We start from the raw sequence: 18,761 nt of genomic DNA, 5'->3' as shown, positions 1-18,761 counted from the left end.
GGATTGGGTCAGGGTCGTCTGTTAAACTAAATGGACACGCCAAGCCGTTCAGTCTCTAACAGATGGGCAGAGAGTATAAAGGTCACACCAAGCCGTTCAGTCTCTAACAGATGGGCAGAGAGTATAAAGGTCACACCAAGCCGTTCAGTCTAACAGATGGGCAGAGAGTATAAAGGTCACACCAAGCCGTTCAGTCTAACAGATGGTCAGAGAGTATAAAGGTCACACCAAGCCGTTCAGTCTAACAGATGGGCAGAGAGTATAAAGGTCACACCAAGCCGTTCAGTCACTAACAGATGGGCAGAGAGTATAAAGGTCACACCAAGCCGTTCAGTCTAACAGATGGGCAGAGAGTATAAAGGTCACACCAAGCCGTTCAGTCTAACAGATGGGCAGAGAGTATAAAGGTCACACCAAGCCGTTCAGTCTCTAACAGATGGGCAGAGAGTATAAAGGTCACACCAAGCCGTCCAGTCTAACAGATGGGCAGAGAGTATAAAGGTCACACCAATCACTAGGGTTGCACATTTTGGGGAATATGCAGAGGTGAAACTTTCCGTGGGAATTAACGGGAATTAACAGAAATATATGCTAATTAATATTAATACTATTTAGAATTTAGATTTTTTTGCATTGGATATATTTTCCATATCATATGGAGACAGAAACATAAACCTTTTACATTATCATAAGTAGACATAATTGCAAATTATTAAATCCTTCCAATATAAATAAAAAAAACTATTTAGTTATGAATTTAACTTTAATTAAATGAGTTGACTCTTCACACAGGATGATTTCACTGAACAACTAAAGAAAGGGAATATTGAATGATCCCCAATGATCCATCGCATCTCCCAAAAACGCTTTCAACATCTGTAAAAAGATAGTCTAGAAACTAAAGCTTTGGTTGTCTTCCTCTCAGGCTTCCATGTCTTCTCTCCTGGACCTCCTCAATGTCCACCTCTTGAACATCAGACTCCATGTCTTCTCTCCTGGACCTCCTCAATGTCCACCTCTAGAACATCAGACTCCATGTCTTCTCCCTGGACCTCCTCAATGTCCACCTCTTGAACATCAGACTCCATGTCTTCTCCCTGGACCTCCTCAATGTCCACCCCTTGAACATCAGACTCCATGTCTTCTCTCCTGGACCTCCTCAATGTCCACCTCTAGAACATCAGACTCCATGTCTTCTCCCTGGACCTCCTCAATGTCCACCTCTTGAACATCAGACTCTGAGGCCTCATCTTCACTGTCACTTTCCAACCTTGTTGAGCATGGCTCGTTGTCAGGCTCAAAAAGCCTCAAATTCGCCCAGATAGACAATTTTTCAACCCTTGTATTGGTCAGCCTGTTGCGTGTTTTGGTGTGTTCCCAAACAAGGATCAGTTGCGCTCAGGAGGATGTTGGAGGCAACAGGGGAAAGAGCCTCAGATCCACAGTCCCTTCCACCAGGTGGCTGATGAGATATGTTGGCACGACTGCCATATTGCATCTCCATCCCAAAGCCCTTGCTTGGAAGTGTACTTCGTCAGACTGCCCAGAACCTTGTTCTCATCCAGGCCAATGTGGCGAGACACGGTAGTGATGACACCATAGGCCTTGTTGATCTCTGCACCAGACAGGATGCTCTTGCCAGCATACTTGGGGTCCAACATGTACGCTGGGGTGTGTACGGGCTTCAGGCTGAAGTCTTCATGCTTTTTGATGTATTTCAGCACTGAAGTTTCCTCTGCTTGGAGCAACAGTGAAGTGGGCAGGGCAGTACGGATCTCTTCTCTTACATCTGCAAGCAGAGTCTGAACATCAGACAGGATGGCATTGTCTCCCTCAATCCGTGCCATGGCTACTGCTATAGGTTTCAGGCTGCTTACAACTCTCTCTCAAAATACATCATCCAGGAGGATCCTCTTGATGGGGCTGTCCATATCAGCAGACTGTGATATGGCCATTTCTTGGAGAGACTCCTTCCCCTCCAGGAGACTGTCAAACATGATGACAACACCACCCCAACGGGTGTTGCTGGGCTGCTTCAATGTGGTGCTCTTATTCTTCTCACTTTGCTTGGTGAGGTAGATTGCTGCTATAACTTGATGACCCTTCACATACCTAACCATTTCCTTGGCTCTCTTGTAGAGTGTATCCATTGTTTTCAGTGCCATGATGTCCTTGAGGAGCAGATTCAATGCATGAGCAGCACAGCCAATGGGTGTGATGTGAGGGTAGGACTCCTCCACTTTAGACCAAGCAGCCTTCATGTTGGCAGCATTACCTGTCACCAGTGCAAATACCTTCTGTGGTCCAAGGTCATTGATGACTGCCTTCAGCTCATCTGCAATGTAGAGACCGGTGTGTCTGTTGTCCCTTGTGTCTGTGCTCTTGTAGAATACTGGTTGAGGGGTGGAGATGATGTAGTTAATTATTCCTTGCCCATCAGTTCGACCACCCATCAGAGATGATTGCAATACAGTCTGCTTTCTCTATGATTTGCTTGACCTTCACTTGAACTCTGTTGAACTCTGCATCCAGACAATTAGTAGATAAAGCATGTCTGGTTGGAGGGGTGTATGCTGGGTGAAGAACATTCAGAAATCTCTTCCAATACACATTGCCTATGAGCATCAGAGGTGAACCAGTTGCATACACAGCTCGAGCAAGACATTCATCAGCATTTCTCTGACTACGTTCCTCCATTGAGTTAAAAAAAAACATCTGATTCCAGGAAGCCCATGAGCTGTTGCTATCGATAAGGTGTCTGATTCATCATTTTCACTTTGACAAAAGTCTCTACTTCTATTTGGAGGTTGCTTGTCGTGAGCGCTGAGGGAACTTTATGCACTTGGCCAGATGATTCTGCATCTTTGTTGCATTCTTCACATATGATTGGGGACAGTATTTGCAAATGTACACAGCTTTTCCTTCTACACTTCTAAATGCCCGTGGCATTTTCCTGTAAAGATTATTTAAAAAATGAGTAAAAAAAACAAATACAATTCCATGTACAGATAAATAGTTAAGCAGTTAGATGAATCAACTCCTTTGTAAGATAAATGTTTTGAAATGAACCATGTATGGAAACAGGTGAATTATCACTCCTCAGTTTGCAGGCTCAAGCAGAGTTAAAACCCACACGGTAGCAAAAACTAACCAGCAGAAATTGTTGACAAGTTAGAAATGATTTAAACACACTTTGCTGTAGGCTACTATTTACTAGTTAACATAAAATCTTGAGTTATGTTAGATTCATTCTGGGGATTTTAAGGACATGAAACACTCGGAAAGTAGACAGACCACTTCCCCTTTTTCCACATTTTGTTACGTTACAGCCTTATTCTGAAGAAAAGAAACAAATCCTCAATCTACACAGATTACCCAATAATGACAAAGTGAAAACAAGTTTTTAGAAAAGTTTGCACATTTAAAAATATAAAAACTGAAATACTTTATTTAAATAAGTATTCAGACCCGTTGCTATGAGACTGGAAATGGAGCTCGGGTGCATCTGGATTTTCCTTGATCATCCATGAGATGTTTCTACAACTTGGAGTCCACCTGTGATAAATTCAATTGACAGGACATAATTGGAAAGGCACAAACCTGTCTATATAAGGTCCCACAGTTGACAGTGCATGTCAGAGCAAAAACCAAGCCAAGAGGTCGAAGGAATTGTCCGTAGAGTTCCGAGACAGGATTGTGTCGAGGCACAGATCTGGGGAAGGGTAGCAAAACATTGTCTGCGGTCCCCAGGAACACAGGGTCATCCATCATTCTTAAAATGGAAGAAGTTTGGAACCACCAAGACTTTTCATAGAGCTGGCCGCCCGGCCAAACTGACCAATCGGGAGAGAAGGGCCTTGGTAAGGGAGGTGACCAAGAACCCGATGGTTACTCAGACTGAGCTCCCAAGTTCCTCTGTGGAGATGGTTGTCCTTCTTCTCCTAAAGAGTCTCAGACCATGAGAAAGAAGATTCTCTGTTCTGATGAAACCATAATTGAGCTCTTTGGCCTGAATGCCAAGCGTCACAACTGGAGGAAACCTGGCACCATCCCTACGGTGAAGCATGGTGGTGGCAGCATCATGCTGTGTGGATGTTTTTCAGTGGCAGGACTGGGAGAAAGATGAACAGAGCAAAGTACAGAGAGATCCTTGATGAAAACCTGCTCCAGAGCGCTCAGGACCTCAGACTGGGGCGAAGGTTCACCTTCCAACAGGACAACGACCATAAGCACACAGCCAAGACAATGCAGGAGTGGCTTTGGGACAAGTCTCTGAATGTCCTTGAGTGGCCCAGCCAGAGCCCGGACTTGAACCCGATCTAACATCTCTGGAGAGACCTGAAAATAGCTGTGCAGCGACACTCGCCATCCAACCTGACAGAGCTTGAGAGGATCTGCAGAGAAGAATGGGAGAAACTCCCCAAATACAGGTGTGCCAAGCTTGTAGCGTCATACCCAAGAAGACTCGAGGCTGTAATCGTTGCCAAAGCTGCTTCAACAAAGTACTGAGTAAAGGGTCTGAATATTTACAGTACCGTTCAAAAGTTTGGGGTCACTTAGAAATGTCCTTGTTTTTGAAAGTCCATCAAAATAACATCAAATTGAACAGAAATACAGTGTAGACATTGTTAATGTTGTAAACAACCATTGTAGCTGGTAACGGCAGATTTTTTTATGGAATATCTACATAGGCGTACAGAGGCCCATTATCAGCAACCATCACTCCTGTGTTCCAATGGCACGTTGTGTTAGCTAATACAAGTTTATAATTTTAAAAAGCTAATTGATCATTAGAAAACCCTTTTGCAATTATGTTAGCACAGCTGAAAACTGTTGTTCTGATTAAAGAAGCAATAAAAACTGGCCTTCTTTAGACTAGTTGAGTATCTGGAGCATCAGCATTTGTAGGTTTGATTACAGGCTCTAGAGACCGCAGGAGCGGTAGAGATACTCTTAATGATCGGCTATGAAAAGCCAACTGACATTTACTCCTGATTATTATTTGACCATGCTGGTCATTTATGAACATTTGAACATCTTGGCCATGTTCTGTTATAATCTCCACCCGGCACAGCCAGAAGAGGACTGGCCACCCCTCATAGCCTGGTTCCTCTCTAGGTTTCTTCCTATGTTTTGGCCTTTCTAGGGAGTTTTTCCTAGCCGCCGTGCTTCTACACCTGCATTGCTTGCTGTTTGGGGTTTTAGGCTGGGTTTCTGTACAGCACTTCGAGATATTAGCTGATGTACGAAGGGCTATATAAAATAAACTTGATTTGATTTGAAATGGCCAGAAACAAAGACCTTTCTTCCGAAACTCGTCAGTCTATTCTTGTTCTGAGAAATGAAGGCTATTCCATGTGAGAAATTGTCAAGAAACTGAAGATCTCGTACAACGCTGTGTTATACTCCCTTCACAGAACAGTGCAAACTGGCTCTAACCAGAATAGAAAGAGGAGTGGGAGGCCCCGGTGCACAACTGAGCAAGAGGACAAGTACATAGTGTCTTGTTTGAGAAACAGACACCTCACAAGTCCTCAACTGGCAGCTTTATTAAATAGTACCCGCGAAATTCCAGTCTCAACGTCAACAGTGAAGAGGCGACTCCGGGATGCTGGACTTCTAGGCAGAGTTGCAAAGAAAAAGCCATATCTCAGACTGGCCAATAAAAATAAAAGATTAAGATGGGCAAAAGAACACAGACACTGGACAGAGGAACTCTGCCTAGAAGGCCAGCATCTCGGAGTCCCAAATCCTGTTTTTGCTTTGTCATTATGGGGTATTGTGATCTCATTACGGGGTATTGTATTGGAGATTGATGAGGAAAAACATTTATTTTATCCATTTTAGAAACTGGGTTGTAACGTAACAAACGTGGAAAAAGTCAAGGGGTCCGAATACTTTCTGAATGTGCACATATAAAAGTACGTGGACACCACTTAAAATTAGTGGATTCGGCTAGTTCAGCCACACCCGTTGCTGACAGGTGTATAAAATCGAGCACACAGCCATGCAATCTCCATAGACAAACATTGGCAGTAGAATGGCCCGGACTGAAGAGCTCTGTGACTTTCAACGTGGCACCGTCATAGGATGCCACCTTTCCAACAAGTCAGTTCGACAAATGTCTGCCCTGCTAGATCTGCCCCCGGTCAACTGTATGTGCTGTTATTGTGAAGTGGAAAACGTCAAGGAGCAACAACGGCTCAGCCGCGAAGTGGTAGGCCACACAAGCTCACAGAACGGGACCGCCGGGTGCTGAAAAGCTTATCGATCGTCTGTCCTCGGCTGCAACACTCACTACCGAGTTCCAAACTGCCTCTGTCCTCGGCTGCAACACTCTACCGAGTTCCAAACTGTCCTCGGCTGCAACACTCACTACCGAGTTCCAAACTGTCCTCGGCTGCAACACTCACTACCGAGTTCCAAACTGTCCTCGGCTGCAACACTCACTACCGAGTTCCAAACTGTCCTCGGCTGCAACACTCACTACCGAGTTCCAAACTGTCCTCGGCTGCAACACTCACTACCGAGTTCCAAACTGCCTCTGTCCTCGGCTGCAACACTCACTACCGAGTTCCAAACTGCCTCTGTCCTCGGCTGCAACACTCACTACCGAGTTCCAAACTGTCCTCGGCTGCAACACTCACTACCGAGTTCCAAACTGCCTCTGTCCTCGGCTGCAACACTCACTACCGAGTTCCAAACTGTCCTCGGCTGCAACACTCACTACCGAGTTCCAAACTGTCCTCGGCTGCAACACTCACTACCGAGTTCCAAACTGTCCTCGGCTGCAACACTCACTACCGAGTTCCAAACTGCCTCTGTCCTCGGCTGCAACACTCACTACCGAGTTCCAAACTGTCCTCGGCTGCAACACTCACTACCGAGTTCCAAACTGTCCTCGGCTGCAACACTCACTACCGAGTTCCAAACTGTCCTCGGCTGCAACACTCACTACCGAGTTCCAAACTGCCTCTGTCCTCGGCTGCAACACTCACTACCGAGTTCCAAACTGCCTCTGTCCTCGGCTGCAACACTCACTACCGAGTTCCAAACTGCCTCTGTCCTCGGCTGCAACACTCACTACCGAGTTCCAAACTGCCTCTGTCCTCGGCTGCAACACTCACTACCGAGTTCCAAACTGCCTCTGTCCTCGGCTGCAACACTCACTACCGAGTTCCAAACTGTCCTCGGCTGCAACACTCACTACCGAGTTCCAAACTGTCTCTGTCCTCGGCTGCAACACTCACTACCGAGTTCCAAACTGCCTCTGTCCTCGGCTGCAACACTCACTACCGAGTTCCAAACTGCCTCTGTCCTCGGCTGCAACACTCACTACCGAGTTCCAAACTGCCTCTGTCCTCGGCTGCAACACTCACTACCGAGTTCCAAACTGCCTCTGTCCTCGGCTGCAACACTCACTACCGAGTTCCAAACTGCCTCTGTCCTCGGCTGCAACACTCACTACCGAGTTCCAAACTGCCTCTGTCCTCGGCTGCAACACTCACTACCGAGTTCCAAACTGCCTCTGTCCTCGGCTGCAACACTCACTACCGAGTTCCAAACTGCCTCTGTCCTCGGCTGCAACACTCACTACCGAGTTCCAAACTGCCTCTGTCCTCGGCTGCAACACTCACTACCGAGTTCCAAACTGCCTCTGTCCTCGGCTGCAACACTCACTACCGAGTTCCAAACTGCCTCTGTCCTCGGCTGCAACACTCACTACCGAGTTCCAAACTGCCTCTGTCCTCGGCTGCAACACTCACTACCGAGTTCCAAACTGCCTCTGTCCTCGGCTGCAACACTCACTACCGAGTTCCAAACTGCCTCTGTCCTCGGCTGCAACACTCACTACCGAGTTCCAAACTGCCTCTGGAAGCAACGTCAGCACAATAACTGTTCGTCGGGAGCTTCACGAAATGGGTTTCCACACACAAGCCTAAGATCACCATACGCAATGCCAAACGTCGGCTGGAGTGGTGTTTAGCTCACCGCCATTGGACTCTGGAGCAGCGTTCCCTGGAGTGATTTTTTTTATTTTATTTAACCTTTATTTATCCAGGCAAGTCAGTTAAGAACAAATTCTTATTTACAACGACGGCCTACCCCAGACAAACCCGGACGACGCTGGGCCAATTGTGCGCCGCCCTATGGGACTACCAATCACGACCGGTTGTGATACAGCCTGGATGAATGACGCTTCACCATCTGGCAGTCCGACGGACGAATCTGGGTTTGGAGGATTCCAGGAGAATGCTACCTGCCCGAATGTAGTGTCAACTGTAAAGTTTGGTGGAGGAGGAATAATGGTCTGGTTTTGGTTTTCATGGTTCGGGCCCCTTAGTTCCAGTGAAGGGAAATCTTAACACTACAGCATACAATGACATTCTAGAAGATTCTGTGCTTCCAACTTTCTGGCAACAGTTTGGGGAAGGCTCTTTCCTGTTTCAGCATGACAATGCCCCCGTGCACAAAGCGAGGTCCATACAGAAATGGTTTGTCGAGATCAGTGAGGAAGACCTTGACTGGCCTGCACAGAGCTCTGACCTCAACCTCATCTAACACTTTTGGGATGAATTGGATTGCTGACTGCGAGCCAGGCCTTATCGCCCAACATCAGTGCCCGACCTCACTAATGCTCTTGTGGCTGAATGGAAGCAAGTCCCAGCAGCAATGTTCCAACATCTAGTAGAACACCTTCCCAGAAGAGTGGAGGCTGTTATAGCAGCAATGGGGGGACCATCTCCATACTAATACCCATGATTTTGGAATGAGATGTTCGACAAGCAGGTGTGCACATACTTTTGTTAATGTAGTGTAGGCTTCCATGTGTAGTGTCTCATGGGGGACAAACATCATACACCAAACGGGGAATCGGTCAGGAGACGAGCAACAGAAAAACACTTGCCAATCGGTGTGGTCAGCGGCACTTTAAAGGGATACTGTGAGATTTTGGTTGTTGATCTACTAGAGTCAGAGAAACTCATGGATACCATTTATGTTTTTAGGACATTACATTTACTGTTAGATTAAAACATGGTAATTAGCAGGGGGCTACATTTAGAATTAACTAATGAGTTTCCACTTCCTCAGGTGATGAATTAGCACCAATTCAATAAGGCCTTCGTATAGTATTGGGGTAAATAAAGATGAAAGGCAAATTCATTTTTTTTTGCCCTATTTTGACAGTAAAATATAACAAAAATAGCCTAATTGTCAACCCAAAATTCATGCCAATCACTGAACTAGGCTGCATATCAAAATGTTTTGAATCCTCCATTCCAGCGTGGACATGTTAGACGTAACGACGTATTTATTAAATACCATCTCAGTCGTCTACTGCACCTCTTCATAAAGCACTGTGAATTACTTTATACTGACTTCATTAGATAACGACTCAAATGTAGTCGATTGTTTGACGCTGCAGAAACTTTTTGGGGGGGTGCCACCGACTGGGGGGGGGGGTGCCTTTCAGACAGCACAGTGTGGATCCCCTGCCTTTCAGACAGCACAGTGTGGATCCCCTGCCTTTCAGACAGCACAGTGTGGATCCCCTGCCTTTCAGACAGCACAGTGTGGATCCCCTGCCTTTGACAGCACAGTGTGGATCCCCTGCCTTTCAGACAGCACAGTGTGGATCCCCTGCCTTTCAGACAGCACAGTGTGGATCCCCTGCCTTTCAGACAGCACAGTGTGGATCCCCTGCCTTTCAGACAGCACAGTGTGGATCCCCTGCCTTTCAGACAGCACAGTGTGGATCCCCTGCCTTTCAGACAGCACAGTGTGGATCCCCTGCCTTTCAGACAGCACAGTGTGGATCCCCTGCCTTTCAGACAGCACAGTGTGGATCCCCTGCCTTTCAGACAGCACAGTGTGGATCCCCTGCCTTTCAGACAGCACAGTGTGGATCCCCTGCCTTTCAGACAGCACAGTGTGGATCCCCTGCCTTTCAGACAGCACAGTGTGGATCCCCTGCCTTTCAGACAGCACAGTGTGGATCCCCTGCCTTTCAGACAGCACAGTGTGGATCCCCTGCCTTTCAGACAGCACAGTGTGGATCCCCTGCCTTTCAGACAGCACAGTGTGGATCCCCTGCCTTTCAGACAGCACAGTGTGGATCCCCTGCCTTTCAGACAGCACAGTGTGGATCCCCTGCCTTTCAGACAGCACAGTGTGGATCCCCTGCCTTTCAGACAGCACAGTGTGGATCCCCTGCCTTTCAGACAGCACAGTGTGGATCCCCTGCCTTTCAGACAGCACAGTGTGGATCCCCTGCCTTTGACAGCACAGTGTGGATCCCCTGCCTTTGACAGCACAGTGTGGATCCCCTGCCTTTGACAGCACAGTGTGGATCCCCTGCCTTTCAGACAGCACAGTGTGGATCCCCTGCCTTTCAGACAGCACAGTGTGGATCCCCTGCCTTTCAGACAGCACAGTGTGGATCCCCTGCCTTTCAGACAGCACAGTGTGGATCCCCTGCCTTTCAGACAGCACAGTGTGGATCCCCTGCCTTTCAGACAGCACAGTGTGGATCCCCTGCCTTTCAGACAGCACAGTGTGGATCCCCTGCCTTTCAGACAGCACAGTGTGGATCCCCTGCCTTTCAGACAGCACAGTGTGGATCCCCTGCCTTTCAGACAGCACAGTGTGGATCCCCTGCCTTTCAGACAGCACAGTGTGGATCCCCTGCCTTTCAGACAGCACAGTGTGGATCCCCTGCCTTTCAGACAGCACAGTGTGGATCCCCTGCCTTTCAGACAGCACAGTGTGGATCCCCTGCCTTTCAGACAGCACAGTGTGGATCCCCTGCCTTTCAGACAGCACAGTGTGGATCCCCTGCCTTTCAGACAGCACAGTGTGGATCCCCTGCCTTTCAGACAGCACAGTGTGGATCCCCTGCCTTTCAGACAGCACAGTGTGGATCCCCTGCCTTTCAGACAGCACAGTGTGGATCCCCTGCCTTTCAGACAGCACAGTGTGGATCCCCTGCCTTTCAGACAGCACAGTGTGGATCCCCTGCCTTTCAGACAGCACAGTGTGGATCCCCTGCCTTTCAGACAGCACAGTGTGGATCCCCTGCCTTTCAGACAGCACAGTGTGGATCCCCTGCCTTTCATACAGCACAGTGTGGATCCCCTGCCTTTCATACAGCACAGTGTGGATCCCCTGCCTTTCATACAGCACAGTGTGGATCCCCTGCCTTTCATACAGCACAGTGTGGATCCCCTGCCTTTCATACAGCACAGTGTGGATCCCCTGCCTTTCAGACAGCACAGTGTGGATCCCCTGCCTTTCAGACAGCACAGTGTGGATCCCCTGCCTTTCAGACAGCACAGTGTGGATCCCTGCCTTTCAGACAGCACAGTGTGGATCCCCTGCCTTTCAGACAGCACAGTGTGGATCCCCTGCCTTTCAGACAGCACAGTGTGGATCCCCTGCCTTTCAGACAGCACAGTGTGGATCCCCTGCCTTTCAGACAGCACAGTGTGGATCCCCTGCCTTTCAGACAGCACAGTGTGGATCCCCTGCCTTTCAGACAGCACAGTGTGGATCCCCTGCCTTTCAGACAGCACAGTGTGGATCCCCTGCCTTTCAGACAGCACAGTGTGGATCCCCTGCCTTTCAGACAGCACAGTGTGGATCCCCTGCCTTTCAGACAGCACAGTGTGGATCCCCTGCCTTTCAGACAGCACAGTGTGGATCCCCTGCCTTTCAGACAGCACAGTGTGGATCCCCTGCCTTTCAGACAGCACAGTGTGGATCCCCTGCCTTTCATACAGCACAGTGTGGATCCCCTGCCTTTCATACAGCACAGTGTGGATCCCCTGCCTTTCATACAGCACAGTGTGGATCCCCTGCCTTTCATACAGCACAGTGTGGATCCCCTGCCTTTCAGACAGCACAGTGTGGATCCCCTGCCTTTCAGACAGCACAGTGTGGATCCCCTGCCTTTCAGACAGCACAGTGTGGATCCCCTGCCTTTCAGACAGCACAGTGTGGATCCCCTGCCTTTCAGACAGCACAGTGTGGATCCCCTGCAGACAGCACAGTGTGGATCCCCTGCAGACAGCACAGTGTGGATCCCCTGCCTTTCAGACAGCACAGTGTGGATCATTGCCTTTCAGACAGCACAGTGTGGATCCCCTGCCTTTCAGACAGCACAGTGTGGATCCCCTGCCTTTCAGACAGCACAGTGTGGATCCCCTGCCTTTCAGACAGCACAGTGTGGATCCCCTGCCTTTCAGACAGCACAGTGTGGATCCCCTGCCTTTCAGACAGCACAGTGTGGATCCCCTGCCTTTCAGACAGCACAGTGTGGATCCCCTGCCTTTCAGACAGCACAGTGTGGATCCCCTGCCTTTCAGACAGCACAGTGTGGATCCCCTGCCTTTCAGACAGCACAGTGTGGATCCCCTGCCTTTCAGACAGCACAGTGTGGATCCCCTGCCTTTCAGACAGCACAGTGTGGATCCCCTGCCTTTCAGACAGCACAGTGTGGATCCCCTGCCTTTCAACAGTGTGGATCCCCTGCCTTTCATACAGCACAGTGTGGATCCCCTGCCTTTCATACAGCACAGTGTGGATCCCCTGCCTTTCAGACAGCACAGTGTGGATCCCCTGCCTTTCAGACAGCACAGTGTGGATCCCCTGCCTTTCAGACAGCACAGTGTGGATCCCCTGCCTTTCAGACAGCACAGTGTGGATCCCCTGCCTTTCAAACAGCACAGTGTGGATCCCCTGCCTTTCAAACAGCACACTAGAGAGAGACCTCAACAGATGCTGCTAATGAGCTAGAATCAATAGTTTCTCCAAATGGCCTCACACTATTATGGAATAGGGTGACAATTTGGCCTCTATAATCCAATAACACACATTTTGACATCATTTTTTATATTTATAGACTAGACTACCTTGGAATCAATGTATAAAACTGTTAATACCAACAGGTTCCCCACTTCAATACTACACAAACATATTTATTAGACAGATTGTAGAAATGTCAGAAACATGAATATTAAATTAACAGTTTCTTCTAATAAAACATAAAGTCAAGCTCTTACCTACAAACAACCTAGCATCTACGTTGGGATATTTTCCCAGGAGCTTTTTACACACATCAACGGCTGGGTCATCATGGTCCTGCACACACAACAGGATCTCATACTGGGGAGAGAAACACAGAGAGAGAGAGAGACATTAGTCCAATACTGGGGAGAGAAACACAGAGAGAGAGAGACATTAGTCCAATACTGGAGAGAAACACAGAGAGAGAGAGACATTAGTCCAATACTGGGGAGAGAAACACAGAGAGAGAGAGACACCTTAGTCCAATACTGGGGAGAGAAACACAGAGAGAGAGAGAGACACATTAGTCCAATACTGGGGAGAGAAACACAGAGAGAGAGAGAGACACATTAGTCCAATACTGGGGAGAGAAACACAGAGAGAGAGAGAGACACATTAGTCCAATACTGGGGAGAGAAACACAGAGAGAGAGAGAGAGACACATTAGTCCAATACTGGGGAGAGAAACACAGAGAGAGAGAGAGAGACACATTAGTCCAATACTGGGGAGAGAAACACAGAGAGAGAGAGAGACACATTAGTCCAATACTGGGGAGAGAAACACAGAGAGAGAGAGAGACACATTAGTCCAATACTGGGGAGAGAAACACAGAGAGAGAGAGAGACACATTAGTCCAATACTGGGGAGAGAAACACAGAGAGAGAGAGAGAGACACATTAGTCCAATACTGGGGAGAGAAACACAGAGAGAGAGAGAGAGACACATTAGTCCAATACTGGGGAGAGAAACACAGAGAGAGAGAGAGAGACACATTAGTCCAATACTGGGGAGAGAAACACAGAGAGAGAGAGAGAGACACATTAGTCCAATACTGGGGAGAGAAACACAGAGAGAGAGAGAGACACATTAGTCCAATACTGGGGAGAGAAACACAGAGAGAGAGAGAGACACATTAGTCCAATACTGGGGAGAGAAACACAGAGAGAGAGAGAGACACATTAGTCCAATACTGGGGAGAGAAACACAGAGAGAGAGAGAGACACATTAGTCCAATACTGGGGAGAGAAACACAGAGAGAGAGAGAGACACATTAGTCCAATACTGGGGAGAGAAACACAGAGAGAGAGAGAGACACATTAGTCCAATACTGGGGAGAGAAACACAGAGAGAGAGAGAGACACATTAGTCCAATACTGGGGAGAGAAACACAGAGAGAGAGAGAGACACATTAGTCCAATACTGGGGAGAGAAACACAGAGAGAGAGAGAGACACATTAGTCCAATACTGGGGAGAGAAACACAGAGAGAGAGAGAGACACATTAGTCCAATACTGGGGAGAGAAACACAGAGAGAGAGAGACACATTAGTCCAATACTGGGGAGAGAAACACAGAGAGAGAGAGAGACACATTAGTCCAATACTGGGGAGAGAAACACAGAGAGAGAGAGAGACACATTAGTCCAATACTGGGGAGAGAAACACAGAGAGAGAGAGAGACACATTAGTCCAATACTGGGGAGAGAAACACAGAGAGAGAGAGAGACACATTAGTCCAATACTGGGGAGAGAAACACAGAGAGAGAGAGAGACACATTAGTCCAATACTGGGGAGAGAAACACAGAGAGAGAGAGAGACACATTAGTCCAATACTGGGGAGAGAAACACAGAGAGAGAGAGAGACACATTAGTCCAATACTGGGGAGAGAAACACAGAGAGAGAGAGAGACACATTAGTCCAATACTGGGGAGAGAAACACAGAGAGAGAGAGAGACACATTAGTCCAATACTGGGGAGAGAAACACAGAGAGAGAGAGAGACACATTAGTCCAATACTGGGGAGAGAAACACAGAGAGAGAGAGAGACACATTAGTCCAATACTGGGGAGAGAAACACAGAGAGAGAGAGAGACACATTAGTCCAATACTGGGGAGAGAAACACAGAGAGAGAGAGAGACACATTAGTCCAATACTGGGGAGAGAAACACAGAGAGAGAGAGAGACACATTAGTCCAATACTGGGGAGAGAAACACAGAGAGAGAGAGAGACACATTAGTCCAATACTGGGGAGAGAAACACAGAGAGAGACATTAGTCCAATACTGGGGAGAGAAACACAGAGAGAGACATTAGTCCAATACTGGGGAGAGAAACACAGAGAGAGAGAGAGAGACATTAGTCCAATACTGGGGAGAGAAACACAGAGAGAGAGAGAGACATTAGTCCAATACTGGGGAGAGAAACACAGAGAGAGAGAGAGAGACATTAGTCCAATACTGGGGAGAGAAACACAGAGAGAGAGAGAGACATTAGTCCAATACTGGGGAGAGAAACACAGAGAGAGAGAGAGACATTAGTCCAATACTGGGGAGAGAAACACAGAGAGAGAGAGACATTAGTCCAATACTGGGGAGAGAAACACAGAGAGAGAGAGACATTAGTCCAATACTGGGGAGAGAAACACAGAGAGAGAGAGAGACATTAGTCCAATACTGGGGAGAGAAACACAGAGAGAGAGACACATTAGTCCAATACTGGGGAGAGAAACACAGAGAGAGACACATTAGTCCAATACTGGGGAGAGAAACACAGAGAGAGAGAGAGACACATTAGTCCAATACTGGGGAGAGAAACACAGAGAGAGACACATTAGTCCAATACTGGGGAGAGAAACACAGAGAGAGAGAGACATTAGTCCAATACTGGGGAGAGAAACACAGAGAGAGACACATTAGTCCAATACTGGGGAGAGACACATTAGTCCAATACTGGGGTGAGAAACACAGAGAGAGAGATAGAGAGACATTAGTCCAATACTGGGGAGAGAAACACAGAGACACATTAGTCCAATACTGGGGAGAGAAACACAGAGAGAGAGAGAGACACATTAGTCCAATACTGGGGAGAGAAACACAGAGAGAGACATTAGTCCAATACTGGGGAGAGAAACACAGAGAGAGACATTAGTCCAATACTGGGGAGAGAAACACAGAGAGAGAGACATTAGTCCAATACTGGGGAGAGAAACACAGAGAGAGAGAGACATTAGTCCAATACTGGGGTGAGAAACACAGAGAGAGAGATAGAGAGACATTAGTCCAATACTGGGGAGAGAAACACAGAGACACATTAGTCCAATACTGGGGAGAGAAACACAGAGAGAGAGAGACATTAGTCCAATACTGGGGAGAGAAACACAGAGAGAGAGAGACACATTAGTCCAATACTGGGGAGAGAAACACAGAGAGAGAGAGACACATTAGTCCAATACTGGGGAGAGAAACACAGAGAGAGAGAGACACATTAGTCCAATACTGGGGAGAGAAACACAGAGAGAGACATTAGTCCAATACTGGGGAGAGAAACACAGAGAGAGACATTAGTCCAATACTGGGGAGAGAAACACAGAGAGAGACATTAGTCCAATACTGGGGAGAGAAACACAGAGAGAGAGAGAGAGACATTAGTCCAATACTGGGGAGAGAAACACAGAGACACATTAGTCCAATACTGGGGAGAGAAACACAGAGAGAGAGAGAGACACATTAGTCCAATACTGGGGAGAGAAACACAGAGAGAGAGACACATTAGTCCAATACTGGGGAGAGAAACACAGAGAGAGAGAGATATTAGTCCAATACTGGGGAGAGAAACACAGAGAGAGAGACACATTAGTCCAATACTGGGGAGAGAAACACAGAGACACATTAGTCCAATACTGGGGTGAGAAACACAGAGATAGAGAGACATTAGTCCAATACTGGGGAGAGAAACACAGAGACACATTAGTCCAATACTGGGGAGAGAAACACAGAGAGAGAGACACATTAGTCCAATACTGGGGAAAGAAACACAGAGAGAGAGACACATTAGTCCAATACTGGGGAGAGAAACACAGAGAGAGAGACACATTAGTCCAATACTGGGGAGAGAAACACAGAGAGAGAGAGACATTAGTCCAATACTGGGGAGAGAAACACAGAGAGAGAGAGACATTAGTCCAATACTGGGGAGAGAAACACAGAGAGAGAGACACATTAGTCCAATACTGGGGAGAGAAACACAGAGAGAGACACATTAGTCCAATACTGGGGAGAGAAACACAGAGAGAGAGAGACACATTAGTCCAATACTGGGGAGAGAAACACAGAGAGAGAGAGACACATTAGTCCAATACTGGGGAGAGAAACACAGAGAGAGAGAGACATTAGTCCAATACTGGGGAGAGAAACACAGAGAGAGACATTAGTCCAATACTGGGGAGAGAAACACAGAGAGAGAGACATTAGTCCAATACTGGGGAGAGAAACACAGAGAGAGAGAGACATTAGTCCAATACTGGGGTGAGAAACACAGAGAGAGAGATAGAGAGACATTAGTCCAATACTGGGGAGAGAAACACAGAGACACATTAGTCCAATACTGGGGAGAGAAACACAGAGAGAGAGAGACATTAGTCCAATACTGGGGAGAGAAACACAGAGAGAGAGACATTAGTCCAATACTGGGGAGAGAAACACAGAGAGAGAGAGACATTAGTCCAATACTGGGGAGAGAAACACAGAGAGAGAGAGACACATTAGTCCAATACTGGGGAGAGAAACACAGAGACACATTAGTCCAATACTGGGGAGAGAGACACAGAGAGAGAGAGACATTAGTCCAATACTGGGGAGAGAAACACAGAGAGAGAGAGATTAGTCCAATACTGGGGATAGAAACACAGAGAGAGACATTAGTCCAATACTGGGGAGAGAAACACAGAGAGAGAGAGACATTAGTCCAATACTGGGGAGAGAAACACAGAGAGAGAGAGACATTAGTCCAATACTGGGGAGAGAAACACAGACACACATTAGTCCAATACTGGGGAGAGAGACATTAGTCCAATACTGGGGAGAGAAACACAGAGAGAGAGAGAGAGACATTAGTCCAATACTGGGGAGAGAAACACAGAGAGAGAGAGACATTAGTCCAATACTGGGGAGAGAAACACAGAGAGAGAGAGACATTAGTCCAATACTGGGGAGAGAAACACAGAGAGAGAGACATTAGTCCAATACTGGGGAGAGAAACACAGAGAGAGAGACACATTAGTCCAATACTGGGGAGAGAAACACAGAGAGAGAGAGACATTAGTCCAATACTGGGGAGAGAAACACAGAGAGAGAGACACATTAGTCCAATACTGGGGAGAGAAACACAGAGAGAGAGAGAGACACACATTAGTCCAATACTGGGGAGAGAAACACAGAGAGAGAGAGAGACACACATTAGTCCAATACTGGGGAGAGAAACACAGAGAGAGAGAGAGAGACACATTAGTCCAATACTGGGGAGAGAAACACAGAGAGAGAGAGAGAGACACATTAGTCCAATACTGGGGAGAGAAACACAGAGAGAGAGACACATTAGTCCAATACTGGAGAGAAACACAGAGAGAGAGAGAGACACATTAGTCCAATACTGGGGAGAGAAACACAGAGAGAGAGAGAGACACACATTAGTCCAATACTGGGGAGAGAAACACAGAGAGAGAGAGACACATTAGTCCAATACTGGAGAGAAACACAGAGAGAGACAAATTAGTCCAAAGCTGCCATGTTATTACCCCGGTCTGGTTAACGGGCCTCATACTGACAGCTGCCATGTTATTACCCCGGTCTGGTTAACGGGCCTCATACTGACAGCTGCCATGTTATTACCCCGGTCTGGTTAACGGGCCTCATACTG

General features: G+C 47.5%; 1 protein-coding gene across 1 annotated transcript in view; it reads right to left on the bottom strand.

Moving 5' to 3' along the window:
* The window catches only part of LOC120026327 (ceramide glucosyltransferase-like), a 57,675-nt gene that overhangs the window by 20,318 nt on the left and 18,596 nt on the right, over positions 1 to 18,761 (bottom strand). Inside the window, exon 3 of the mRNA XM_038971167.1 lies at positions 13,062 to 13,164. Within this exon, the coding sequence (XP_038827095.1) occupies positions 13,062 to 13,164 (103 nt within the window). The remainder of the gene's footprint in view (positions 1 to 13,061; positions 13,165 to 18,761) is intronic.

Source organism: Salvelinus namaycush, chromosome 31 (genome assembly GCF_016432855.1).
Source record: "Salvelinus namaycush isolate Seneca chromosome 31, SaNama_1.0, whole genome shotgun sequence".
Lineage (NCBI taxonomy): Eukaryota > Metazoa > Chordata > Actinopteri > Salmoniformes > Salmonidae > Salvelinus > Salvelinus namaycush.
This window is presented reverse-complemented; position numbering and strand designations above follow the sequence as displayed.